The sequence below is a fragment of the Drosophila arizonae genome, chromosome 2 (assembly GCF_054131065.1).
Source record: "Drosophila arizonae isolate 15081-1271.41 chromosome 2, UAZ_ARI_1.0, whole genome shotgun sequence".
NCBI classification, from domain to species: Eukaryota; Metazoa; Arthropoda; class Insecta; order Diptera; family Drosophilidae; genus Drosophila; species Drosophila arizonae.
Window position 1 is genome coordinate 19,570,099 of NC_142922.1, and position 27,853 is coordinate 19,597,951.

The 27,853-nt window shown below is 44.5% G+C and overlaps 2 protein-coding genes across 7 annotated transcripts; one reads left to right on the forward strand and one right to left on the reverse strand.

Annotated features, from left to right (window-relative positions):
* Positions 1–18: 18 nt before the first annotated feature.
* On the reverse strand, positions 19–12,241 carry Nmdar1 (glutamate ionotropic receptor NMDA type subunit 1). The gene is made up of 15 exons (XM_089462214.1): positions 12,135–12,241; positions 6,231–6,507; positions 6,028–6,150; positions 4,969–5,193; positions 4,702–4,904; positions 4,308–4,473; positions 4,122–4,227; positions 3,893–4,053; positions 3,611–3,827; positions 3,354–3,549; positions 2,937–3,149; positions 2,271–2,699; positions 1,671–1,843; positions 1,360–1,616; positions 19–1,298 (listed from the first exon to the last, which is right to left on the reverse strand). Exons 2-15 carry the CDS (start codon positions 6,396–6,398, stop codon positions 993–995), a joined length of 2,943 nt encoding a protein of 980 aa, XP_089318340.1. The 5' UTR covers positions 6,399–6,507; positions 12,135–12,241; the 3' UTR covers positions 19–992.
* Itpr (Inositol 1,4,5,-trisphosphate receptor) lies at positions 6,713–27,122 on the forward strand. 6 transcript variants are annotated; one of them, XM_089462201.1, is made up of 21 exons: positions 6,714–7,650; positions 16,297–16,611; positions 16,903–16,973; positions 17,043–17,158; positions 17,240–18,032; positions 18,091–19,304; positions 19,370–19,545; positions 19,603–19,758; positions 19,823–19,976; positions 20,034–20,178; positions 20,249–20,275; positions 20,347–20,990; positions 21,612–21,870; positions 21,931–22,154; positions 22,222–25,020; positions 25,088–25,280; positions 25,337–25,459; positions 25,588–25,760; positions 25,821–25,985; positions 26,042–26,473; positions 26,538–27,122. In XM_089462201.1, the coding sequence occupies exons 2-21, from the start codon at positions 16,511–16,513 to the stop codon at positions 27,102–27,104; spliced, it is 8,532 nt and encodes a 2,843-aa protein (XP_089318327.1). In that variant the 5' UTR covers positions 6,714–7,650; positions 16,297–16,510; the 3' UTR covers positions 27,105–27,122. The 6 variants fall into 6 exon arrangements, with proteins under 6 accessions (XP_089318323.1, XP_089318326.1, XP_089318327.1 ...); XM_089462197.1 differs by having other exon boundaries at positions 6,713–7,650; positions 21,612–22,154; XM_089462200.1 differs by having other exon boundaries at positions 6,713–6,901; positions 21,612–22,154.
* Positions 27,123–27,853: the final 731 nt, after the last annotated feature.

Below are 27,853 nucleotides of genomic sequence, written 5' to 3' on the forward strand. Positions count from 1 at the left end.
ATTTGAGTAGCTCGAATGTTTTTCTTTTTTTTTAATATTTTTATTTATTTTAATTCACATTGATGCTGTTAACTTTCACACTTAAGATTAGTTAGACATTTGATGTATGGAGCTGTAATGGCATTCAATTTTTTTGTTTTTATTTCACATTTAAGTATTTTAATTTAGTGTATGGCGTTGACCTGTTTAGGTGTCTCATTCGAGTCGTTGATTTAAATGGATCTGATTCATAAACTCAGCCAATTAATGAAAAAAAAGCAACAACAACCAGCGACAGCTGTTCGCATGTTTTTGTTTGTTTGCTAGTTTATAATGTATAAAGGTTTTTAAAGGTTTACGTTTTGTTTTTGAATTGTATAATTTGTATTCGTATATTTTGAAAATCGGAGTTTTTTGTTGTGAAAAATCGTTTTCAAATTCAAGTATCGTTAGTACACCTTGTAACAATGGGTGGGTATTCTGATGATCGTTTCATATGCACTACAATTCGATCTACACAGATAACAACAGACAGTTAGACCTAGATAGATAGATAGATAGATAGATAGATATTCATATTTAGATTTTGAGAGATTTGCTAAAACGGGCATACATTGACTGAGTTAGCGATAAGCAGTTCTGGTCAATTCGACATGGAGCTCAACAAATTCCTATTCTCGTCTATTGAAAAACTACACAAACTTAACGTCCAACAATACATACACACATATATAAATACACGAGACGCATTGGATCATGTCAGAGAATCTCTTGATATATGCGTATATACATAAATAAATAATTACTAATTTGGCAAAATATATAATATGTATATATAAATATGTAATCTAACTTATATGGGGCCAACGCCCTCCGTTGGCTTGGCTTGTAAATCGTCAGGTATTGAGCAATGAGATATATGTATGTGTATATATATAAAATCATGGATAACACTAATAATACTTATTTCCTTTTGGTTTTTTCGTTTTTTCTTTGGTTTCAAAAATGTTAACTTATACGACCAGATGCGATACGTCGCTGGTGTAGCCCGGCGAGTAGCGCGGTGGCAATGGATTCTGTTGGGGTCGTGTCCTGCCCAGGCCCAGCTGGCCGGACTTGGTCAGATCGTAGGGCCGGCGGATGCGTAGCACATCGGCCGCATCGCCTGGCCAGGCGCGCTCCGGTCCCAGCCGCTGGCCCAGACGCGGATAGCGTCGCTTGTCCACGGCCAGGCTGATGGTGCCTGGCGCATGGCTGGCCATCAGACCCACGTTGTACTGTCGCTGCATCGCCAGCGAGGCGCGTATGGTTTTGCGTTTCTATAAATGAGAGAAATGAGAAGGATTTGCCGTCGATTTCTAATCCAGCCCCGGGGTTTACCTCAATGGTGCCGCGCCATTTGTCCGCTGCGTGACGGGCTATGTCCAAGCGCTTTTGCTTCTTCACCTGATGCTTTTTGTAGATCACCTCGATGATGATCAGACCCACACCGCCAGCTATGCCCACGCCCACCAGTATGAAGACGCCCGCCATATTCTTGAGGCCCAGCGTGTTTGGCGTCTTCTCAAACAGTTCGCAGTTCTGTTGGACGTGCCCATGGAAGATCCACTGTTTGTCCAGTTTCTCCATGAAGCCGCCTGCGCAGTAAGTACTTGAAGAGAGGTCTTATTGTGTTTGATAGCTCAACTCACTCTCATGAAACTCGAGTATGGCCAAGGTGACAGCGTCTGTCCAGGGCGAGCCCTTCTGCAGGCCAATGCCATAGCCGCTGCGGCCAAAGAGCTCGCCAGCCGTGACCAGCTCACAGTCCTTGGAAGCCTCGTACTCCAGGCGAGACGAGTCCCAGATGAAAGCCATTAGCTTGCTGCAAGGGAAAGTTTGGATATATTAAAATCGAGGTAAGACTAGATGGATGTACAACATATAGGAGATTAGATAAAATTCTTTTGTTTTTTTAAGAAAACTTTTAGAGAATATTTAAAGATTTAGAGGTTTCGTCAAAATACGAGTACAATACGAGTATGAGTACGATTACTACGGCTACTGAAGAGAAAGAGAGAGAGAGAGAGAGAAAGTGAGCGATATATATATTTATAAAGGGGGAGAGACAAAAAGAGAGTGGTAAGAAATTGAATTGAGTGGACAGAGTGAAGAGTGAGTATCATTGTAGTTGTTGTTGTTGTTGTTGTAGTAGTTGTTATTAGTTGCGGTGGCAAAATCATGCGACTATTTCAGCTATATGGTAAACAAACACTCGAAGCGATCTTCGGCTCGCTAGCAAGTTCAGTTACCCCTTCTTCACGTCCTGAATGGCCTGTTCGGCAGTGACATAGTTGTTGGACTCCATGGTACGGTACATGTTCGATAGCTCCACCTGACGCCGGAAGTACATGTCCACCGAGGAGCCTTTGACCGTCGCACAGGTGAGATTCTCCATGGTGTTGCGCAGACGCGCATCGTTGATGCCGCTCAGCTTTGTCTTGGGCCGCTCCAGCACGAGGAAGGCAGCCAAGTTGGCAGTGTAGGAGGCAACTATGATCATGGCAAAGCCGGCCCAGACCATGCCCAGCACCCGGGCCGAGAAACTGCGCGGTGTACCCTCGCCAATGCCGCTGTTGAGCAGCACGCCCCAGGCGAACCAAATGGCGGAGCTGAGATTCAGCGCCTTCTCCTCGTTGCTGTCCGAGTGCGAGAGCTTGAAGCGTCCAAACGGTGAGAATCTGAGTATTAGAGAATCATTTAGTTAGAACGAACGTATGCTCAATTTTCCAGCTGGCTAATCCATGGCTAAGTGATGTCTGGGGGGATATTGTACGAGAGGATGTTCGCTCTGATGCTCGCTGATCTTTAACCGTCAAATGCAACGAGCCCTTCGTCCAAGCCATCACTCAATCGGTATTAGGGTTTGTGTCTGGGACTCTAATTGCTTAGGTGAGGTGAACTCATAGATTACGCACCTGTCCAGTAGATAAAGCACGAGCGCCACAACATGAACCGACACCATTACCAAGATCCATAGCGTGTTACTAAATGGCTGCAAGAAAGACACAAGAGTACTCGATCGGGACGGTTTCTTCTCGAGTATTGTAATGCCTTGGTATTTGAATGGTTTCGAGAATTCTATATACTCGGCACGCTCCGGATTTATGGTTAGTGGTGCGACGATCATGCTAAAAATATAGAAATCACAAAGTAAATTCTGTCAAAGTTAAATGGTAGAAAAAGCTACACTCAGAGAAATAATAAATGAACTTTGTATAGGAAATATGTCTTCTTTAAGGAACCTTCATTTCCTACTCAATAATCCATTCTCTATAGGGTGTAATTCTTGTTTCTACACATGTTTTTCTCTGAGCGTAGACGCTTGAGCTTACTCGGCACGTTCATTGACCAGCTCCCCAATCAGACCCGTCCACTCCTTGCGCAGCGTCATGGCGCCTGTGCTATTCTTTAAGATGTAGTGTCCGAATTGGCCATCCGGCGACAGGGCCAGGTCATAGGTAAAGTTGATGCGCTTGGAGAGCTCAATCAGCAGATCGATGCAGTAGCCGCGACAGCAAAACTCATTGGCTGCAAGCGGAACAGAAGGTTCAGCGAGGATACGGCTGGAGTGGATTATGATGACATTTACCTGTCGCATCGCTAGCATTGAAGAGCGGACAGGGCCGTTCGTCTGGCTCGCAGCGGAACTCGTCGTCGCCCATGCGTCGCACATAGACAAACGGCTTCTCCTCGATGGTCAGCACCTTGAGGTGTGTGGGAATCATGATGCCCTCCGGCTTGCGCCTCTGCTTGCCGCCCCAAATGATCTGGCTGTCATTGATGCGCATTATCATTTTCGCCTTCAACTAAATCGGAAGAGTTGGGGGTCTTAGGCGATCAGTTTCCTAGTGGGATCAATAGATTCACTCACGCTATCGTAGCTGAACTTGCCCACAATGTGCTGCTTCTGGTGGTCCCGTATGTTGATCACATCGTAGCCAGCATAAATCCGGTCCCCGTTGTCATCGAATGCCACTTGACCCGTTTCTCCCGTGATATTTCGCGACTTCAGGTACTGAAAGAGTCGCTTGCCTGCGATGCGCGTTTAATGATGCATTAATGGACTTTCACGAATGGTGTGCCATATGCTTAATACCCACCTGATTCCCAGTTGACAGCCGAATCGCCGCAGTCCTTGGGTGCCTCAGCTATAGTCTCATTCGAAATCATCTCCTTAATGGCCGAGGCCAGCACATATACGCTGTCCTGCAAGTCGGCAATCCGGCGACGGGAATAATGAATAATTCAACTATTCGGCCGAGCTCCCTTGTCTGCACTCCACTTACCCTAATGTGTCCCTTGTCACTGTGGGCGTGCTCCAGCTGCAGACCGAGCGCCCCGTCCGGCGTATTCTTTGCGTGCAGCGCCTGCTCCGTCACAATCCACACATGTCCCTCGCCAGTCATGTTGTATTCAGCAGCATCGCGGAATATCACTTGAGCGTCCTCGGTGCTGCGTATATATATATAGAATACAATAATACAAGAATCTTAATGTGCCGAGGGATATGGACATAACGGCTACGTTTGTAATAAGCTGAGCTAAATTTAGGCGGATGTAGATGATTGAAGCTTAAGCAAGAATTTAATGGGAAAATTTGTGCATGTATGAAATGTGGCATACTTCCAGGCAACAAATCAAACGGAAAAAATGATTCCTCAACTAAGGGTTCTTATTTACCTGGCATAGACGAGATAGACCCTGGACTGTGCCGTCTTCATGTCTATCAGGTGCTCGGTAAAGCTTTCCAGTTTTGGCTCGAACTCAACAATCAATTCGACTGTCGCACGCGCATCGACATCGTCGTAGTAGGTCTGCGAGGTGGTCTGGAAGCGGCCCAGAATTGCGCGTCCGTCCGTGTCGGAGCTGTGAATGATGATTACCTGTCGATGGCAATGACTGTTCCGTGAGTCAACGTGTCATAACTTGGGCCAATCAACCGCTTACCTTGGTGTACAAAAAGTGACTGAGCATTTCGAGCCAAACATCCGCCTGATGGTAATAGGGGGGCACGGTGCGCAGGAATGAGACATGGATATTCTTGTCGGAAAAGGCCGCATCCCGCGAGGATATGCCAATGACTGGTATCGAATAGAAGCCGGTTGTATAGCTCACAGCTGCCGGTGACAAATCGCCTGAGGTTTGCCCATGCGAAACGACGACGGCGTACACCTGCCCAAGCGATACAAAATCAATGGAAATGAGCAACGCAGAAGGCAATCGGTAAGCAGGGCAAAGGGAAAAATAGTAGGCAAGGAACCGGAAAGAGCAGCCGGAGGCAATCGCTAGACAAACGGAAGTGTAAATCGAATTGGGCGTCATCAGGACCTGCAATTGACTGCCAAAATAGATGTGCATCATTTGTTGGCAGCAGCAACCAGACACTCCGCTCGAGACCTGACTGTGATTTGTACTCCCGGGTATCTAATGTATGGATCAAATGCTCAAATTTCATGATAAATGACAATTGCGCGTTGAGCATCCAAACACCCAATTCCAAATTGATTTGAATGGCGTGCACAGCTGAGTTATTTATGATTAATGGACACTGCGTGTATCCCTAGAATACTCTAAACTGAGTTAATTTAAGGCAGTTGAACAGAAATCTTTCTTTATATAAGATTTTTATGTGGCTTAGTCCATAAATCGCACGGACTAGTTCGTTTCAAAGGAACTTGACTTATCTTGGCAGACCGTTTAATATATGGCTGTCTCATTGGATTCCACTTAGGGCACGTCTATCTTAAGGAAAGGCAAAAGGCAAAAAGGCAAACGCAATCGGGCGAACGAGCCAACGAGCAAAATGAGTGTATGTGATATGCACAGGCAAATTACCGTTTGTCATCGCCTCATTTCCGATTCATTTCCGTTTGAATTATTAAAATGAAAGGTAAAATGGGCCCCAGCGCGGGGTGGCAACACTGGCAGCGGCGTTCGGTAATTGTATTTGCGTGTTGCCAGGCAAAATGCAAATTTTCATTCAGTTGCTCTTGGTCTCATACTTACTCGCTTCTCAATTAGCTTGTCACAGACATTAAACACCGTTTTGATTGGGTTTTTATCCATGCGTATTGTCTTGTCGTAGTAGGTGACTTTGCGTGGAACATATTGCTGATCGAAATTGAGATGCTGCAGCCGAAGAATGGAGAAATATGAAAATTACAAATCCACAATCCTATTAGACAAATGGAAAAGATAAACACGCTTACCGCTATTGTGGTGCGAAAGTGCTCCTCGCTTTCGGAACTGCTTAATACGCCGCCTATATTGTACGTTGAGGGATTATCCGAAGCTGTATGCCTTTGTCCTCCAATCGGCAGCACATTTACAATGCCAGCCGCACACAAAAGCCAGCGATAAGCGAGTGCAGCAGCCATATTGCTGCGAGTGGCTTTTTGTTTGCAAGTTTGAGGAAATGTAGCTATGTGTGTGTGGCGTGATGAAAACTGTGGCACCCCCCAAAATTAACTATGCCCGGAGCATTTTCTGTAATAAAAATGTCAGATGATTAGAGCTTTAATGTTATTTTCAAATTTCCCGCCTCTTGCGGCTGCCTCTGTTGATCGTCTATGAGTAGTAGTACTAGTGTTGCCCAACCCGTTGAACCAAGTGCTCATATGTTAATGTTAACGCCAATAATATTGCCAGACTTTTTGAAAATCGAACGATCATATGCTTTTGACACTTGTTGTTTGCTCAATGCGCTCAGTCTTCATCGTTGTCGCGTGTCGCTTTGCCGCGCGAGTCTGCTTATCACGGAACACTACGCAAGCGAAATTAAACGAAAATAATATAATCCCAATCTTAAATCGGATTTAATCATCTTTAAGCTGCCGATTTGTGTTTAAATTGATTGGAAAAGTGTGTGGCCTTGTAGGAGGTTAGCGGCGCATGTAGGCGTGATCAGAAATATGCATGGAAATGTGTGAAAATCGTAATTGAAAATAGTCCATTGTGTGTGCTTGCGCTAACGCTGACGCAGACGTTGACGTCGTCGTCCTCTGCTGCGACCAGAGTCTTAAAAGTTGCCTTTTGGCGTTGTCGCGTTGTTCTTACCGCTGCAACAGCGGCTTGTGGGCGCGGGGGCGTAATTGTTGACGTTGCTCTGAGCGTATATTTTATGTTCCACCTTCTTCTGCTGCCCCGTACGCGGAATTGTCGCGTGTATTTTTTTCTTCTCTTCTGCGTTTGCGTTTACGTATTGACAGTAACTGCGGCGAGCGAGTCGCTGCTCAAACATTGTTATTGTTATTATTGTATGCGGTCGGTCGCCGTTTTTGTTTCTGTTTCTGCTTCGGCATCTGCTTGTGCCGCTGCTATTGCTATTCAGCTTCCCCTTTTGCGCCTTTGTGGTTAAGTGCGCGTACTCAAGGTGAAAAATATATTGAGTTCTTTCAAGTGCCATTTCGAGTGTGTGTGGCCATAAAATTTAATTTGCAATCAAATTATTCGATTTACGGTCAGTGAGTGAGTGCTTTTGCTCCCATATTCATAGACATTCATACATACATGTGTGTATATACCGCTGTGCCGAAGATCGATCTGATGAATCAGCTATTACAATGTGTAAACATTCTGATGCCAGCGAATCTCTAAAGCGCCAAACAGTTTAGATTCAAACTGATAATTGTAAGTACAAAACGACTTTTTACTAAACTTGCCCATGTAAATAAATATGTGTGTATGCATGCGCATAGTTATGTATGTAAGTTCTTATAAGAAAAACCCGTTCCACCTGTTGTTCGGTATCGGCTGGGCGCAGCCAATGTTGCAGTTACATACAAAAGGGCTGAGCTGCGTTGCGCTGCGCTGGCAACTGGGTCAAGTGGCAAGCCTTTGATAACGGTACAATGGCAGTGCAGTTAATTGCTAAAAAGAAAACAAGTTCCCCTTCAAGTTGAATAATTCAAGACAAATCACAAATTATTCAACCACCCGTTCGCTGCCTATTCAGAATCAATTGCAAACAAGCAACAACAACAACAACAACATCAACAGCTACAACGGCAACAAAAATATCAACAGTGGCGCCCTCTCGCACTCTCACTTTGCAATGAAAAGAGGGCAGCCAGACACACGCGTGCTTAATTAAGCGCCACATTGTTGAGCAGATAGAGAAAGAGGGAGAGAGAGAGTAAGTGAGAGGCCGCGAGCGAGAGTGAGAAAGCAAAAAGAGAAAGAGCTTTCGTATTCAAGTGGGAGCCGCAGCTCAATACATGTATGCATGAATGCATGTGTGTATGTAGCTGTTAAGAGGGCAGGGCAGATGGCGCCGCATGCAGCTGCCGCAGCACGCGTTGCATTTCATTTTTTTTGCGAGCCGTAAAAAATTTTACACGTTGTGCAGATTTTTGAACGGCTCCCACCCCCTGATATATTTATTAATGCATGTGCAATTTACACATGCACACACCCAGACAGTCAGGCACACGTATACAGTTACACACACGTATGAATGCTTGAACCGCAGTAAAGCGCCGATGACGACTCAATTAAACTTTCAGTGAAAATCAATGACTGAGCCATTGAGAACTCTTAAAGTTATGTATGAAGCTAACAAACATATACACACATGTGCATTTAATATGCGAGTGTGTGTGTGTGTATGTGTGCTTTTATGGTATACATTTATGTGCAACTACCTGAGTATGTATGTAGCTATGTGCATAATTTGCAGATCAATTGTGCGGCAATAAAAATGCCTTTGAGGGGCTGTAGCATCGTTTCGAAATGCTCAATTAACATAAACAGTTAAACAATTTATCTTATAAATAAGAAATACTCTGAGCGCATTTAATTCCCTCAGGGCCGTCAGAGCCCTTCATTGCAACTAATACGAATTTAATTCAAAGGGCTTATGTGTTTTCGTAGCTGTCGTTGTATATATCTCTATTTATTCAGTTGGAATTGTTGATACAGGTTACACTATGCAACAGCTTAGAAGCTCAATTATAAATATGGAGAAAATATTTAGTAATTCGCTGAGCTTTATATAAATATACATTTATCCCATTTGACCTATTTTATAAGTCATTTAAAATATTTCTTTTATGCAGTCTGTGCATTGTAATTCTGTAACTCACTCAATTAATAATCTGCTATAAATAGTTGATTTAGCTTTTCGACTCGTACGACTCATAGACTGACTCACTACTAAGTATATCCCCAGAATTTTGCTACTTTTCCATTTCAGGCTCTTTCTGGTATAAAATGCTCTTTCGCTCTCTTTGTTTGTGCGCGACGTTTATTATGGAGAACAGTTTCATATAGCAGACGTGCCATTGCTCACATTTTGTTTAATTGGTATTTGTTGTTGTTGTAGCTTTTGTTGCTGTTGTTTGTGCCTTTTGTGGGTTGCATTTTGAACCTGATTGCAGCTGGCAGCAACTGTCGCGGCGTCGGCGTCGGCGGTGGCTTTTGTGTAATTCAAACTGACATAGAGATGCACCTTTGTGTTTATGTCCATTAATGTCGGGGGTAAAGCGGGTATATTCGTTTGTATACCTGACATAAATCTATGATGTGGTATAGCTCCAGCATGGCTCTACTCTGCAATTCTCATAAATTCAAGACACTTTTGGATCTTTTCAAGCTTTTGCCATAATGTTCCCAGCAGAAAGCCCAAATTCAATGCGCATTTGAATGCAGCTCTGCTTATGCATTGAATTGCAATTTATGCATTTAATTCTCGCTGACATTTGCCAGAGCAATTTCAATTGCAATTGAGATGTACGGCTATAGAGTAGGGCAGGTGCAAGGCAGCGCTTCGCAAGCTGTTCAAATAATTTAAACCCAATTTCAAGTGGAGAATACCATTGTCTTGACTCTGGTCATGATGCGGATGCAATCAGATTGGCAGGATATCCTGGTACTCGTGTTGCACACAAACAGGATATGCTGCTCAAATTTGGGTTCTCTTTGACATAATTGAATTTTCCCACATGAACGACAATTGTTTTATGGCAACCGGGACTTGGCTTGGGGCTGGGGCAAAACAGACAAGCATGTAAAGAGCGACAGAATGGGCGGCCCAGAGGTGGAAGCATTCCCAAAAGTGTCGCACAGACAAAAGCTTCAATCAATGCCTAAAACTTTGAGAGCCGCCTCTTTGCTCCTGTTGCTTTAACCTTTATCCCCATTCTTGTGCTACCGTTCAGTACAAAAGCTGTCTAAGCCAATAAAGCAGCAAAGGACAACGGCAAGAAGCGACCCGAGAACCTTTTGCTAAACAGTTGCGCTCAAACCGATTTTTGATAAAATCCCTATATATATGTTTATGTGTGTGTGTGTTTTTTTTCACATTTTGAGTTTAAAGAGCTTTTTATCATTGTTGCATAAGACTTAATTTGGTGTCCAAGTTCACAGACTAAATAAAAATCAACTAATAATCAAATGGAATTTGTTCCTTTCACAATTTTATTAAGTAAATTGTATCTTAATACATCCTTGACTATGCCTAGATATAACCATTCCGTTACGTTTATTTAACAAGAACATTTCCTGCTGTGCGTTCATCGATAATCTTTTATATCATTTTTGCACACACGACTTGCTTAACATATGTTGTAGTTCCCGTTGCGCTCCATTGGATTGATCGAACCTTTAAGCTGTTTATTGACATCCGGAACAGGACATTACAGATGACACATAATCAGAGTCCGTTTTGTTGTTATTTTCTTGGACCGATTACCCCTTTTTCTGCTTTATTGCTGATAGGGTTTCTGAGTTTATCAAGTTGTAATCGCTTTGGGAGTGTAAAATATAGCATGTTGTTCGATTGGCTCGAAAAGTTTTGTATAAATTAAATTGTCATTTGCATTTGAACTTGAAGGCTTAAATATAGAAATTGAATGCATATTTAATATTAATTGTTTTAAATTAATCAAGATTGGAAGCTTCACGATTCAAAGCTTGAGAAATTAAGCGAAACTCGTTAAGGCCTTTGCCCAGATTGCTTTTGTTCGTAATCAATAAATTTATTGTAAATCATGCTAATTCCAAGCGGCCCAAACGGGTTTGTCTCACATAAATTTCGCTTTCCACATATTATTTTTATGAATATATATTTCAATTATCTATACTAATTGCACATTGTAAAAATGTCCTTTGATGTCCTTTGTTGCATTTACTGTTGATTGACAGCCAATCCTCATGGTTTCTTCTCTTTGCAATCGACAAAGAAAAGGAGAGGGTCTTCAGGAATTGCTCCATCCGAGCCGATTTCTTTATAGCCGCTCTTATCTTTGAATGTCGTATTAAGCACTAAAAAGGAAATTTACTTAGAGTTCACAGTCTATAATAAGAGAATTGAATGAATGCATACAGAGCGAAAGGAATCGGCTGCGAAATTCATCTACGGCATATCCGTAAACGTAAACATATATAAAAAAGCTAATATAACCAAATAAGAGAATCAGCGTCACCACAACAGCGCTGTAGACAATGCACTGAGCCGTCCTGGCTGGATCCATTGACAGGCGAGAGGCACTCCTGAAACAGCCACGCCTTTAAAGCATATTACTGCAAACTTTGTGATAGTGTTTGCGATGTTTTATGTATGTTTTTCACATGAGAGGCCAGCTAGAGTTGCTCCCCCTTCTTTATCGTGGGTCGGACTTGCCTCAAATCAAATTATATTGGCTCTATATACTGGCATTTGTACATACTATGTATGTACAAACATATATACATAAGCGCAAGGGTAGCGGGCGCCTTAAGTTATGCAAACAGTTTTGTATGTGTGCCACTCCTACGGGATGCTTTGCTTTCTCTATTCCTTTTGCACACACACACATAGACACACAGATATACTAACACTCATACACACCAACAGCCAGACGCACACGCACGGTCACATAGAACTTTTATCCTTCTTGGGTCTGGGTTTTTTTTTGGGTGGCTTTCAGTGTAAATTTTGGTATTGAACAAAACAGATTTTAATTTCTTGTGTTTAATTTAGTGTTGCTGTCGTGTTTGATTACAAGTTTGTAAAAGCACAAGCTATACACAATTCTCATTTCACATTTCTAGCATTTAATTTCACACATGCATAACCAATGAGCAGCCGAACGGAGGCTGTCAGACCTCACTCGCGTCCCATTGCCCATACGCACCGTGTGGCAAAAGCAGTGAACGCTCCTTGGCTCGGCGGCTGCCGCTGTTGGTCACAACTTTGCGCCTAGCGCGACGCTTTACTACTGAATATCCCTTTTTGAGTGGCGAAACTTTTCCCTCTGCCTGAGAAGCTTTCGCGTTGCCAAGCAGCTTTTTTACATACAGCTTTTTAAGTTTAGAGAAAGCTGCGCTACGCCTGCGCCTTGTACATGTAAACAATAATTTGTTTATTGTTTTTCACGTTTTACGCTTTGCTTTTTTCATTCGTCGCTCAGCTGTTTGTGCCTTTCGCACGTGCGTTTGTCTGCGTCGCTGTCACCGTTGCCGTCGCAGCCGCAGTCGCTGCCGCTCGACCACTTGTGGCGTTTGCTTTGTGCTTTGCCGCACTCAAATGTTATTCGTATTTTGCTCGCATGCCGCCATGAGATTTTAGTTAGTTTGTGTGCACAGGTGTGCCTGTGTGTATGTGTGTGCGAGCTTGTGCTTTTTAATCTAGTTTCAAATTGATTGGTTTTTAATTTACATTTGTTATAATTTGTCTAATTAGTTTACTGCATTGACAGGCCGATAAGTTTGTCAGAAAATCATGCGACAGTATAAAGCGCGGTCACTCAATGCACCGACATCATTATCGCTTATCAAATGACTTTGATATGTATTTAAGTTCTCGCAGCTATCTACACTTTAAGGCTCGTGCAAACACAGATAATATATCTAAGGAATAGAATACAAAACTCTATTTATGTCAATCATATAATATCATCCTAGTCAAAGGACAATAAATAGTTTTATATGTACTTGTAAATGGAAATCTCAGAGATTTCCTTTAAAGACTAGACGACTTAGGTTGCCAGCTGCGAACCCTGAACTAGAACACTTTAGCTCACTTTAGTTTCGAGTAGTTTGTCAATCTTTGCACTAAGACTCAATGATACTTTAGCTCAAGCAACAGGCTCAGCAAAACGCAAACAAAGACATGCAGCGAGAGTCTTGACAGAATTTCGACCTTGACCCGGTAAATGCAATTGCATTTGCATTAGGCATGCTAAGTAATCTTCACTGTCATCCACCATGTCGAAGTCAAATCAAATTTGCGCACGCCCCCTTGCCAGCACTGAAGCGAATGCACAAAGTGAGAGGCCAAACTAATGCACAACTAAGAAAGCTAATTCGCCGCGCTGATGCGTAAAACGTGCAAAAATAGCGGTGGGAGGGGCGCGGGCCCACATGAATGAAAGCAAAAGTTTGAGACAACAAGAACAACAATAAGAGCAGCAGTAAATGCATTAAAGAGATAGAGAGAGAGAGAGAGAGAAAACACCCAAAAAGCTATTCCCACGACACACTGCCTTATATGCTGGAAAGCTTCTGGCGCTCGCCTGAGCTTTCTGGCAGCGACTCAGCACGCAAGCTTTTCCAGCATTCTCATTTGAGCGTTGGCCTTTTGTGGGTCGCCGTCGTCGGTTCGGACGTGTTGATGTTGCTCGCGGAAGTGTTGTAGCTGCCTCTCATTGTCCGTCGCGCCGTGTAGCATCTGAGTAAGAAAATTTAAATATTCAGCCAAATCATAAATTATTTATTGATGCCAATTATATATACGACGTATACAGGTAAAAGTCCAAATTATAATAAAAAAAACACAAATATCAATTGTTGCTGCTGAGTTTTGTTTACGCTCGTCGCAAAAATAATTTGTGAAGATATTTGTAAGTGGTTTTTCCTCGAGCATGAAAATGTACACCTGGCAAATCGAGCCCGTGCCAGAAAAGTGAGCTATGTGTCTGTGGTGGTGCGATGGTGCGGTGGTGCTATGGCTCTGCCAGCATCAGTCCGCAACAAAAAATAGGCAAATAAATGACCTGGCTGCTGCCTCACAGGCATGTGTATACATTCTTCCAGCTCACACATAATACATATATATAGACAATTGTATGTGTATATAGCATAAACTTGGCTAACCGAAATGCGTGGGAAATCGTTTGATTATTGTGTTGTTTGATTGAAATTGTTGTTAATTAATTTCATGGGATTCCAAATAAATTTAATCTTAATTGTCTAACAGTTGCAGAGGGAAATACCAGAAGCATTCGCACATCAGTATGTATAATATATGATAACATATGATTTAATCGCATGCGGAAAAACCATTGAAATCTTGAGGAGGCCGTGGGTGGGTGAGAATGAATTAAATGATGCGCCTCGGGTGCTCCAGCTGGGCCAGCTGTCACATTGACATGATTCAAATATCGCCTCTGCCGAACACAATCGCTTGCATGTTTCATGCCACACTTTCCTGCTGGCTTACAGCCGAACCTGCCACACGCTGCAGCTTCTCTGTGGCCTCGCTTTCCATGTATGCATATGTGTGTGTGTGTGTGTGTTTAACATGAAAACTTTTCAACAGTTCCGTAGCGCTTGCTCCCCTGTCGGAAAACGTTGGCATTCCTGGGCACCCAGGGGCAACCTCAGTGCCTGCCTACACAGAATTATGAATTTTTAATTTCCTCTTTGAAGAGGCTGCAAGCAAAAAATAATAAAATAAACGTTTGCGTATGTGGGAAAGCTGCCGGCAACAGATTTATGCTAATTGACATGCATAAATCCCAATCGGAATTTCTGAGGCCTAGAGGAATTGAGTCCTTATCCTGCTTTAACTGCCTGTCATTGTGAATGACAGGCTAATAGATATTGTCGATTATGCACAACTGATTCCTCTGAACTTCTGAGAACTAATTATTATTCTTGTGCTGTAGCTTGTTGGTAAACACATCGACACACACACACACACACACATTGAAAGACGCAACATATAATGGGGGAACACACACATGGCATACATCGAATATTCTAAGCATTACTCAAATTTATGGTCCGTGGCTATAATAAAAATCGCAGAATGCTGTTGACCGGGCCCAAGCAAAGCAATCACTTGCTTAATAGTTAATAACTCAACAAATCGAAATCAGGAAATTTCGTGTATTTTATTGATTATTTGTTGTGCATGCGGCCAATGTTTATCTCTCGGTTGTATCTTGTAATTAGCGGAATATACACATATACATATTTGTGCTAGCTCGCCTAAAATAGAATCCAGTACCGCTCGAGAGAGAATGCCCTTTAAGATTCCACCACATTTACCAAAGGACAAAAAGTCTTTTTTTTTTTTTCTTGTAGAAATCAATGTGGCATGCTGCCCATTAAGTTTGTAAAAAACATAAAAACTTGTACAGTTGTTTGTCTCCCTCGTTCCATTCCCTCCCCCCCCCCTCTCTATACAAACAAGGGTGTTTTATGATACTTTTTCCACCCTCTGCTTTTAGATCGTATCTGAGCCATTATCTATCAACAAAAGAGACAAATCATAAAATGCAAAAAACAAATAAAAATAAAAACAATTGTTAGAATAAGTGACAGCAAACATGAAATTGTAAACTAAAACAGTTGCACAATAAGAACTGTTTCAATAGAGCCAAAGACAATATTAAGCATACGCCACGTGCGCAAAAACATTGAATACTATCTAACATACTATAACTTTTGCTATTTACTTTTATGAATAATATAGATTAATTTATAATAATAGTTTGATAGTTCTAGGCAGAGAAATACTGAGGAAAGTTATTTAAATTATTGCATTAAAATATTATGTATACGAGATGCTAGCCAAAGTAAAATGATAAAATATTAATTCAAACGTTTTGTTGGTCAGAATGTTGGGTGTGCCATAATTAAATAATTAATTATTAATATTAAACTCATAAAAGGCAAAATTCAGATTTTTACCAGCCCCAAGAGGCCAGAAGCAGCATAGTTTTTGTAAAAGTTTCTGGCTATGTCCTTTGTGAAGTGTTCCATGTGTGTCCATATTGGGGAAATGAGAAAGTGGTTGCTTTGTTTATATATCTATGAATAAATTATCTCTTGACATGCCTCGCATGACGCGCGGAACGGCCGAAAGTGGTTTAGGTTTGTGTGGTGCGCTCTGTAGGTCAATGGCAGTAACGGTGCAGATAGCGATAACTCGATAACTAATAATAGATGGCTGGATTGTGTAATGTAATTAGAGTAAACGGCACTCGTGTGATTTCTTACAGCTTTTATAGTTGCTAATGTGCATATATATGTATATATATGTGTGTGTTCTTTTTTATTTATCCACAGCACACGCTGCGACAACAAGGACAGCGACAAATCTTTGCAATTAACTCGCATAACCGGCCACAGACAAAAGCAAAGGGACAAGAGCAAAGTCCTAGAGAGCAGGCGGATACCACCCACCGTCAATCCCCACACACGCACACATACATACACACATACACATTCATTCGCCCACACACAACAGTAGGATACGCTGCTTCGGCCCACACGCAGCAACATGGGCGACAATATAATTGGCTCGGCGAGCTTCCTTCACTTGGGCGACATTGTTTCCCTCTATGCGGAGGGCAGCGTTTGCGGCTTCTTGAGCACACTCGGGTGAGTACCATTTGTCACATGCTTGTAGAATACTCATTGCACTCGCACTCACACTAGCACTCATACTCACAGTCACACATAACTAACTGCAGTCGCTCTTCAAAGGCATTCAAGATGTCTGAAGTGCCTAGTCAACTGTTGCACGACGACTTAAGAGTCTCCCCCTCCCTGGCATGTCAATATACTAATTGACATTAGATTTGATTTAGAAAGTTATTAGTTACATTTATTCAATTTGTGCATAAGTGCACAGCTATAATTTTATTGCTAATTGACTTTGATTTCTTTTAGTCTGGTGGACGATCGAACCGTCGTTTGCCCCGAGGCCGGAGATTTGACTTGCCCGCCCAAGAAGTTTAGAGGTAAGCAGAAGCTGCCAAATGATCTATCGACATACTTCATTAACTAAGATACAAATGCCCGCCTTACAGATTGCCTTATCAAAATATGTCCCATGAACCGTTACTCTGCTCAGAAGCAGTTCTGGAAGGCAGCGAAACAGTCGGCCAGCTCCAATACAGATCCCAATCTGCTGAAGCGTTTGCATGTAAGCTCCATGGAGTTGTTGCTTCTACTCAGATCTCTAACATCTCTCTCTCTTTTTCTCTATATCTATCTTGTATGCTAGCATGCCGCTGAAATCGAGAAGAAGCAGAATGAAACGGAGAACAAGAAGCTGCTGGGCACATTCATACAGTACGGGCGCGCCGTGGTGCAGCTGCTCCACTTGAAGTCGAACAAGTATCTGACCGTTAACAAGCGGCTACCGTCGCTGCTGGAGAAGAATGCGATGCGTGTGTATTTGGATGCGAATGGCAATGAGGGCTCTTGGTTTTACATCAAGCCCTTCTACAAGCTGCGCTCCATTGGCGACTACGTTGTGGTGGGCGACAAGGTGATCCTCAGTCCGGTGAATGCCGATCAGCAGAACTTGCACGTGGCCGCAAACTATGAGCTGCCCGACAATCCCGGCTGCAAGGAGGTCAACGTACTAAACTCATCAACGTCGTGGAAAATCTCGTTGTTCATGGAGCACAAAGAGAACCAGGAACATATACTCAAGGGTGGCGATGTGGTGCGTCTCTTTCATGCCGAGCAGGAAAAGTTTCTAACCATGGATGAGTACAAGAAACAGTACCACGTCTTCCTCCGCACCACGGGCCGCACCAGCGCCACTGCGGCGACCAGCAGTAAAGCGCTCTGGGAGATTGAGGTGGTGCAGCACGACTCATGTCGTGGTGGTGCCGGCGACTGGAATTCCTTGTACCGCTTCAAGCATCTAGCCACGGGCCACTATCTGGCTGCCGAAGCCGAGTCCGATGTAGTTGCTGGGACGAACACTGCAAACGGCCATGAGTCTCTGTTGGGCGATTGCAGCAAGGACTCAGGGCTCAGCTCTACCATGAACTCCACTTTGAATGGTAAGCTCGGCAGGACTTTTATAAATATGTTGAACTAATCGCATTCGCTTTTCCACAGACAAACCGAAGGGAAAACTGTATCGCTTAGTCTCAGTGCCATATTCGGCTGATATAGCCTCTGTGTTTGTGCTGGACGCGACGACTATGGCTCGGCCGGATAGCCTGGTGCCGCAGTCCAGTTATGTGAGACTGCAGCACATTTGCTCCAACACCTGGGTGCACGCGACGTCGATACCCATCGATGCGGATGACGATAAGCCGGTCATGTCGAAGGTGTGCTGCTCGCCCATCAAGGAGGACAAGGAGGCCTTTGCACTGATACCCGTGTCGCCGGTGGAAGTTCGTGATCTAGACTTTGCCAACGATGCGTGCAAGGTGCTGGCCATGGTGACCAGCAAGCTGGATAACGGCAGCATATCGATCAATGAGCGGCGAGCTCTGATCTCGCTGCTGCAAGACATTGTGTACTTCATAGCCGGCATGGAGAATGAGCAGAATAAGACTAAGGCGCTCGAGCTTACCATTAAGAACCCCATACGCGATCGACAGAAGCTGCTGCGCGAGCAGTATATCCTAAAGCAGCTCTTTAAAATATTGCAAGGACCGTTTCAGGAGCACAGCGCTGGCGATGGACCATTCCTGCGGCTGGACGAGCTGAGCGACCCCAAGAATGCCCCGTACAAGAATATCTTCCGACTCTGCTATCGCATTTTGCGCCTCTCGCAGCAGGACTATCGCAAAAACCAGGAGTACATTGCCAAGCACTTTGGTCTGATGCAGAAGCAGATCGGCTACGATATCCTTGCTGAGGACACAATCACCGCACTGCTACACAACAATCGCAAGCTGCTGGAGAAGCACATTACGGCAGCCGAGATCGAGACCTTTGTGGGACTTGTGCGCAAAAACATGAACAACTGGGACTCGCGTTTCCTCGACTATCTCTCCGACCTGTGCGTCTCGAATCGCAAGGCCATCGCTGTCACCCAGGAGTTGATCTGCAAGAGCGTGCTTAGTGATAAGAATGTTGACATTCTGATCGACACACAGGTCAAGGCGCTTCGTGGCGGCACCTCAGTGCGCTGCTACAAGGGCGCCTCCGAGGATGTGTGCCTGTCTACGCTTACCGAGGTTGCCGGCGATGACGAGGATCGCTCCGACGTGCAGTCTACCTCCACCTCGACCACATGGGACAGTGCCAGTCTGAACGATGACGAGAGTGTGCTGCCGGGCGAGAAGTACGAAATACATTTGCAATGGAAGGGCCAACCGGTGAGTGTGGAAAGACTTATTTCAATCCTTTGCTTATCTAAAGCAATTCTCTTTTGTGTTTTCAGTCATCGCGCTCCATGGCCGATCTGGCCAACTGCGTGGCCGAGGGCTGCGAGCAGGAGACAGCTATTTTGAACTACTATCGTCATCAGCTGAATCTGTTCTCGAACATGTGCCTGAATCGTCAGTACTTGGCTCTAAATCGGTTGTCGCCCCAATTGGATATTGATTTGATATTAAAGTAGTTTCCTTCGCTGAATTCCACAATTCCCTTGCTAAAGTTTCTCCTTTACTGCAGATGCATGTCTGATGAAACGATGCCCTATGAGCTGCGTGCCTCGTTTTGCCGCCTGATGCTGCACTTGCATGTGGATCGAGACCCGCAGGAGCCTGTCACGCCCGTGAAATACGCCCGACTATGGAGTGAAATACCCTCCAAAATGTCCATTATGGAGTGAGTATCCGTGATAATTGATAATTATATATAATATTGGCTAATTCGTGCTCATCGTGCCCAGCTATGATGGCAAGAATCTTCAGCCGGATCAGAACAAACAGGCCTGTCGAGCCAAATTCAACACAACTATCGCCTTTGTGGAAAACTATTTGTGCAATGTGGCCACCAAGGTGTGGCTATTCACGGATCAGGAGCAGAACAAGCTGACCTTTGAGGTGGGCATCTGAACTTATCGGCAAACTCATTCGTTTATCTACATGCATCTCCTACAGGTGGTTAAGCTGGCCAGGGACTTGATATATTTTGGCTTCTACAGCTTCAGCGATCTGCTGCGCTTAACGAAGACTCTGCTCTCCATTCTGGACTGCGTGTCCGAGACGACAACCGGAGGCTCCTTCGTCAACGCGGATATCGATTGTGAGTACCAAAACTGATTCTCTAAAATTAAGTTAGTTGAGTAAGTTATCTCTGATCTCTCCATGACAAGCTGTCGAAGAGGAGACGACCAATAATGGTAAGCCTGGAAATAATCGCAACTTAAATGTCACATGTCGATTAATCCCACAACGTATGTCTACTTTCCAGCTGAGGGTGGCGTGCTGCGCTCCATTGGCGACATGAGTACGGTGATGACTTCGCTGGCGTTGGGCTCCGTTGGCCAAGCAATTGCAGCGCCTTCCATAGCATTACAGCAGCGCAAGTCTGTGTCGCAACTGATGAAGGAATATCCGCTGGTCATGGACACCAAATTGAAGATCATTGAAATACTGCAGTTCATCTTGGACGTGCGCCTAGACTATAGGATCAGCTGCCTGCTCTCAATATTCAAGCGCGAGTTCGACGAATCTGAAGTGGTTACTCAAGCCCCACCAACTGGTGCAAATGAGGAGCAGAACCAGCAGACCACACCTGGCAGCACAGGCACCACTGACGCAGAGCAAATTGCCGCTGCAGAGGCTGCCATGGCTGCAGCGGCAGCTGCATCTGCAGCAGCGGCCCGTCAGAAGAATATCGACCTGGAATCCATTGGCATACAGGCGGAGGGCATCTTCGACTGTGAGCGCAGCGATGCGGCCAACTTGGATCTGGATGGTCAAGGAGGACGCACATTTCTGCGCGTCCTGCTGCACCTAATCATGCACGACTATGCACCACTTGTGTCTGGTGCACTGCATCTGCTTTTCCGTCACTTTAGCCAGCGCCAAGAGGTGTTACAAGCCTTCCGACAGGTAAGCTGCGGTTCCATTTGCTGATTCCCTAGCGTAAACTTGCGTAACTCATTTTGAAGTAGTTATAGTTGATTTATTAAAGTTGTCTGCATGTGCAATCATTTCATTTAGGATTTCAATAACTAAGCTATATAACTATATATAAGTCAGATCATTTATGTAAATAACACTAGATTATCTTACGTTAGCTCGTCTTAGAGTAAAGTTTGTCTGTAATTTTTAGATAATTTCACAAAATTGTTTGAAAATCTTTTATAGTATTATATATCTTGTTTTCGTATCGGGGTATTGAATGGAATCGGTATTCCGATGTTGGTATTGCCTTGTGGTTGCTTTCTAATTTCTGAATTTTACTCTTCATCTCTCTTGGGTTTGCATGCAACGCTCTTGAATTCGAAATCGATGTCTCGCCTCACTAATCTGTTTAATCAACTGCATTTATCATATGTATGTGACTAACAACTAACACTGCTCACGCACTGATAACATACACTAAACTAACACTAAAGTGGACGTATTCCGCATATCGTAATGAAAGATCTTTTGATTTTGTATGTATGAATACTTTACGACGCCCCTGTGAGATAGGCTAACGGCTCACATTCTCCTATTGCATTGTAGGTGCAACTGCTCGTCTCGGACAGTGATGTGGAGTCCTATAAGCAGATCAAATCCGACCTGGACATATTGCGCCAGAGTGTGGAGAAATCCGAGCTGTGGGTGTACAAGGCCAAGGCAACGGACGAGCTGGGTGGCACGGATGCAGCAGGCGGTGCGGATAATCTGGAATACGATGCCACCCTCTCGCCAGAGCAACGCAGCGAATATCAAAAGGTCAAAGAGATCCTCATTCGCATGAACAAGTTCTGCGTTACGGATGGTGCGTACTCCTTCATATTCCTACCTCTTAAATTACTCATGCTCGTCCATTTTAATTTAGGTCCCATTGTCAAGCCGCGCAAGCACGAGCAGCGCCTGCTTCGCAATGTAGGCGTGCATACAGTTGTCCTGGATTTGCTACAGAATCCCTATGACGAGAAGGACGATGTGCTGATGAAAGAGCTGATGTGCCTGGCGCATGAATTCCTACAGAACTTCTGCCTAGGCAATCAGCAGAATCAAGTGCTGCTGCACAATCATCTTGATTTGTTCCTCAATCCAGGCGTAAATATCTAAACCCTCAGATAGCTCAGATAGCACCTGTGGCTAATCTTTTATCTTTTCCACTCAGATTCTCGAGGCGAAAACAGTCTGCGCAATCTTCAAGGACAACTTGGCGCTGTGCAATGAGGTGACGGACAAAGTGGTGCAACACTTTGTGCACTGCATCGAGATCCATGGCCGACATGTGGCATATTTGCAGTTCCTGCAGACAATCGTCAAAGCAGAGAACCAGTTCATACGCAAGTGTCAGGACATGGTCATGCAGGAGCTCATCAATGCCGGCGAAGACGTGTTGGTGTTCTACAACGACAAGACCTCGTTCCACCACTTTGTGCAAATGATGCAGCAGCAGCAGCAGCAACGTGGTCAACAGCTCAGAGACGACAGTCCGCTGAAATATCATGTGGAATTGGTGAAGCTGCTCGCCTGCTGCACCATGGGCAAGAACGTCTACACGGAGATCAAGTGCAATAATCTGCTGTCGCTGGACGACATTGTAACCATCATATGCCATCCGTTGTGCATTCCCGAGGTCAAGGAGGCGTATGTGGACTTCCTCAATCATTGTTATATTGATACCGAAGTGGAGATGAAAGAGATCTATGCCTCCGGTCACATGTGGAGTCTGTTCGAAAAGAGTTTCCTGGTGGACCTTAATCTGTTGATATCAAACACCTCAGCCACCGCTAACAAGACACTGCTGGCCTATGTGCTGAATGGTGTGACCAATTTGCTGAGCAGCTTCTTCTCCAGCCCCTTCTCCGACCAGAGCACAATAGTGCAGTCGCGGCAGGTGATCTTTGTGCAACTACTGCAGGCCGTTTACCGGCTTACTCAATGCAAGTGGCTATCATTGGCGGATCGTTTCAACGTAGAAAACTGCATCCGTACTCTGACAGAATCAGCCAAGATGCGCAGCATTGTGCTGCCCTTGGAACTGGAGCAGCAGGTGACTAATATGTCTAGCAAAACTGCAATGCTAACACGACAGACGACCAAGTGGCTGCTGGCCTCCAAGCAGCCCAAGTATGATACTCAGCAGTCGGCCCATCTGATGCGCTGGGATCGCTCCATCATTGAGGGATTGCAGGACATTGTCTCGCTGTTGGAGGATCAACTGAAGCCGGTCGTCGAGGCGGAGCTTTCATTACTAGTCGACATACTTTATCGTTCCGAACTGCTTTTCCCTGCTGGTACCGAGGCGCGTAAGCGCTGCGAGAGTGGAGGCTTCATACGCAAGCTGATCAAGCACACAGAGAAGTTGCTGGAGGAGAAGGAGGAGCGCATGTGTGTGAAGGTGTTGCGCACTCTACGCGAAATGATGGCTATTGATGTCAACTATGGCGAAAAGGGAGATGCCCTACGTCAAACACTTCTGCTGCGCTACTTTCAGTGCAAGAGTGCGCCAAAGCTGGAGGAGGAGCACCCACAGCTGCCGACGGGCGTGGCGGCTGCTGCAGCTTTGGCCGCGGCGGCCGCCTCCGACCCGGCCAAGCAATTGCATTTGGTGACCCACGGACCTGGTGCCAAGTATTTGGCGCGTGCGGACAAGACGCTGCACGAAATGCAGAATCACCTGGATCGCGAGGGTGCCTCTGATTTGGTAGTAGAGTTGGTCATCAAATCGGTGCATTCACCCAACATCTTTGTGGAGGCCGTGGAGCTAGGCATAGCATTGCTCGAGGGCGGAAATCCAATCATACAGAAGGGCATGTTCCAGAAGTTCCTCAGCGATGATCTAAATCAAGCGTTCTTCAAGGTCTTCTTTGAGAAAATGAAGGATGCACAGCAGGAAATTAAGTCGACGGTCTCCGTCAACACTACAGATATAGCAGCCAAAGCGCACGAGCACAAGCAAGATACCAACATGGAGCTAGACAAAATCTCACGCAAGCACGGCCTCAAGAGCAATGGGGTCGTCATTACGGACGAGCTCAAACGGGAGCTGCACAATGCAGGCCTGGCCACAGCACGCGCCTACGGCAACGCGCGGAACATACACTCGGGCGAGGAGAGCTCAGCGATCAGTGTGAATAGCCCGCTGGAGGACATACTGGCCGAGAAGTTGGAGAAGCATCGAGACAGCAAGGAGCAGCGCAACCAGCTGTCGAACAAGGTGCTCGTCATGCAGCCCATTCTACGCTTTCTGCAATTGCTTTGTGAGAACCACAATCCAGATCTGCAGAATCTGCTGCGGAATCAGAACAACAAAACCAACAATAATCTCGTGTCCGAAACACTCATGTTCCTCGACTGCATCTGCGGCTCTACCACGGGCGGCCTGGGTCTACTCGGCCTCTACATCAACGAGCACAATGTGGCGTTGATTAATCAAACTCTGGAGACACTCACCGAGTATTGCCAGGGGCCGTGTCACGAGAACCAGAACTGCATTGCCACCCACGAGTCGAACGGTTTGGATATCATCACCGCTTTGATATTGAACAACATAAATCCGTTGGGGGAGAATCGCATGGATCTGGTGCTGGAGCTGAAGAACAATGCCTCCAAACTGCTGCTGGCCATTATGGAGAGTCGTGGCGACAGTGAGAATGCGGAGCGCATACTCTACAACATGAATCCCAAGCAACTGGTCGAGGTAGCCTGCAAGGCCTATCACCAGGAAGAACTCATTGATGAGCAGGATGATGGAGATGAGCCGAGTGCCGCCACAGATGACGACGATGCAACGGTCAGTCCCCGCGAAGTGGGCCATAACATTTACATTCTTTGCCATCAGCTAGCACAGCACAACAAGGAGCTGGCGGCCTTGCTCAAGGCCTCTGAAGATCCGCAGTCGGCCAGCTTCGACGCGAAAACAAGTCAGGCTCTCATGTACTATGCAACACATACGGCACAAATCGAGGTACAGTTCGAATGTTATCATTATCAATTATGTTTTTAATAACTCATTCTATCTATATCATTCGCAGATTGTTCGCAATGATCGCACACTGGAGCAAATTGTATTCCCCATACCTGAAATTTGTGAATATTTGACAACAGACACAAAAATCAAAATACTTAATACTGCGGAACGCGATGATCAGGGCTCCAAAGTAGCCGACTTCTTTGACAAGGCCGAGGAGATGTTTAACGAAATGAAGTGGCAGAAGAAACTACGAAGTAAGTCCTACATTCTGAGGATCTGCATATTTTACTAAGACTCGCTTCTGTTACAGGTCAGCCGTTGCTCTTCTGGATCAGCAGCTACATGTCGCTATGGAGCAATATACTTTTCAATTGCGTTGTAGTAATCAATATGATCGTGGCATTCTTCTATCCCTTCGACAATACTGTACCAGGTATGTATTAGCGCAAAGGACTATCAGAGTACTAGTTAACAGTGCATGTTACGATGATGTTACGAATAGTGTAGTATACTTAATGAGACGGTGTTTTATATGTATTGAAATCTCTTTTCTATTTCTAGAGCTCAGTTCGCACATTTCCCTGCTATTCTGGGCCATTTTGATATTCTCATTGGTTATAGTCATTACGCTGCCGCGTGAGTCAGGCATACGCACATTCATTGGCTCCGTAATTCTTCGTTTTATATTTGTACTTGGGCCAGAATCCACACTCTGTTTGCTGGGCGTCGTTACGGTAAGAACTTATCCAACGTATAACTGTTCAATTCTAATTCTCCAATTTATTTTTCTGAAGGTGACGCTTAAGAGCGTGCATATTGTGAGCATAATGGGCAACAAGGGCACGTTAGAGAAGCATTTTCTGAAGATCATCACCGACTTTCAGCTGCTCTATCATTGCATTTATATAGCATTTTGTTTCTGTGGACTTATTTTCCATCCATTCTTCTACTCACTGCTGGCAAGTATCCTTAATGATAATGTGTTTATCAATTTAATAAGAAATTTTCTGTGTAGCTGTTTGATGTTGTCTACCGAGAAGAGACGCTGGTCAATGTGATTCGCTCGGTTACGCGTAACGGTCGCTCCATTGTTTTGACCGCCGTTCTGGCATTGATTTTGGTTTATCTATTCTCCATAATTGGCTACATGTTCTTCAAAGATGATTTTCTCGTTCCGGTGGACTATGAAGAGCAGGAAACCGGGTCGACTGCTGGCCCTTTGACATTATCGGTGCCAGCGTCAGCGGAGCAGTTCTGTGCCATGCCAGATGAACATGGCAGCTGTGAGGGTAGTGCAAAGCAGAATGGACCTGCAACTGTCATTGCCAGCGGAGAAGTGAAGGAACGCTCGTGTGATTCACTGGTCATGTGTATTGTAACAACACTAAATCAAGGCCTGCGAAATGGTGGGGGCATTGGCGATATTCTAAGAGCACCCTCGAGCAAGGTAAATAATTTAGTCGGATTCAAAACCGAATAGATGTCCACCTCAATAATTCGTTTCCTTGCAGGAGGGTCTTTTTGTGGCGCGTGTCATCTACGATCTGCTGTTCTTCTTCATTGTCATTATTATCGTGTTGAACCTGATCTTTGGTGTCATTATCGACACATTTGCCGATCTGAGATCGGAAAAGCAGCAAAAAGAGGCTATACTCAAGACAACCTGTTTCATCTGTTCGCTCAATCGTTCAGCCTTCGACAACAAGACAGTCAGCTTTGAGGAGCACATCAAGAGCGAGCACAATATGTGGCACTACCTGTACTTCATAGTGCTGGTCAAGGTTAAGGATCCCACCGAGTTCACGGGCCCCGAGAGCTATGTATACGCCATGGTTAAGGCAGGCATTTTGGAATGGTTCCCAAGGCTACGCGCCATGTCGTTGGCTGCAGTGGATGCTGATGGCGAGCAGATCGAGCTGCGTAGCATGCAGGCGCAGCTCTTGGAAACGCAGCTCCTAATCAAGAATCTATCGACGCAGCTGCACGAGCTCAAAGACCACATGACGGAGCAGCGCAAACAAAAGCAGCGGCTAGGACTGCTCAACACTACTGCTAATTGCCTATTGCCGTTTCAGTGAGGCACAGATTTGGAAAAATGAGTCAAGGCTATGCCGAACGGCTAGTCAACTAAATTTATTGAGTTTTCGACATTCCCTTGTGTAGATCATGCACTACATATGCTTTTAACGTAAAAGTATTGACACAAATTCCACAGTAACTTGTTAAAATCTCGTAGAATCAGGATCTTTGAACAATTTCGTTGATTATCCAATTATAATTGCACTCGAAAGGAGAACGTTTACTGCTCCGCTCCATACTATTCTATCTATCACCGTTGATGTGATAGTTAATTGATTTTGATATATACCTTAATATTGTATTAGATTCGACTTTTCTACAAAAGGTTTGCTCACTAAAGAAGTTAAGACTCTCGACCATTTCCAAATAAAACCAACATCAAATAAACTTACAGAAATAAGAACACTCTTAGAAACTTATATATATATACACGTATAGTAAATTCACTCAGAGAACTTAGGGCTGTTGAACTGTTGTTTAGTGGATTTCTTGATCCGCATTTTCACAAATTTAGAGATGTTGTTTCCCTATCTATATACATGTATCTATCTACCTATCTCTATACACATTTTTACACCTGTTAACTGTTTCAATTAAATTTGATCGCAAAGCGAATCAAAAAATTTACTTAACTGTTCTTATGCGCTGTTTTATGTTACTTAACAGCTACGATAAATTGTACTTTTATAGAGTAATAATAATTGATAATGATAAATGGATTTTTTAATTGTATCACATTTTCATTTAA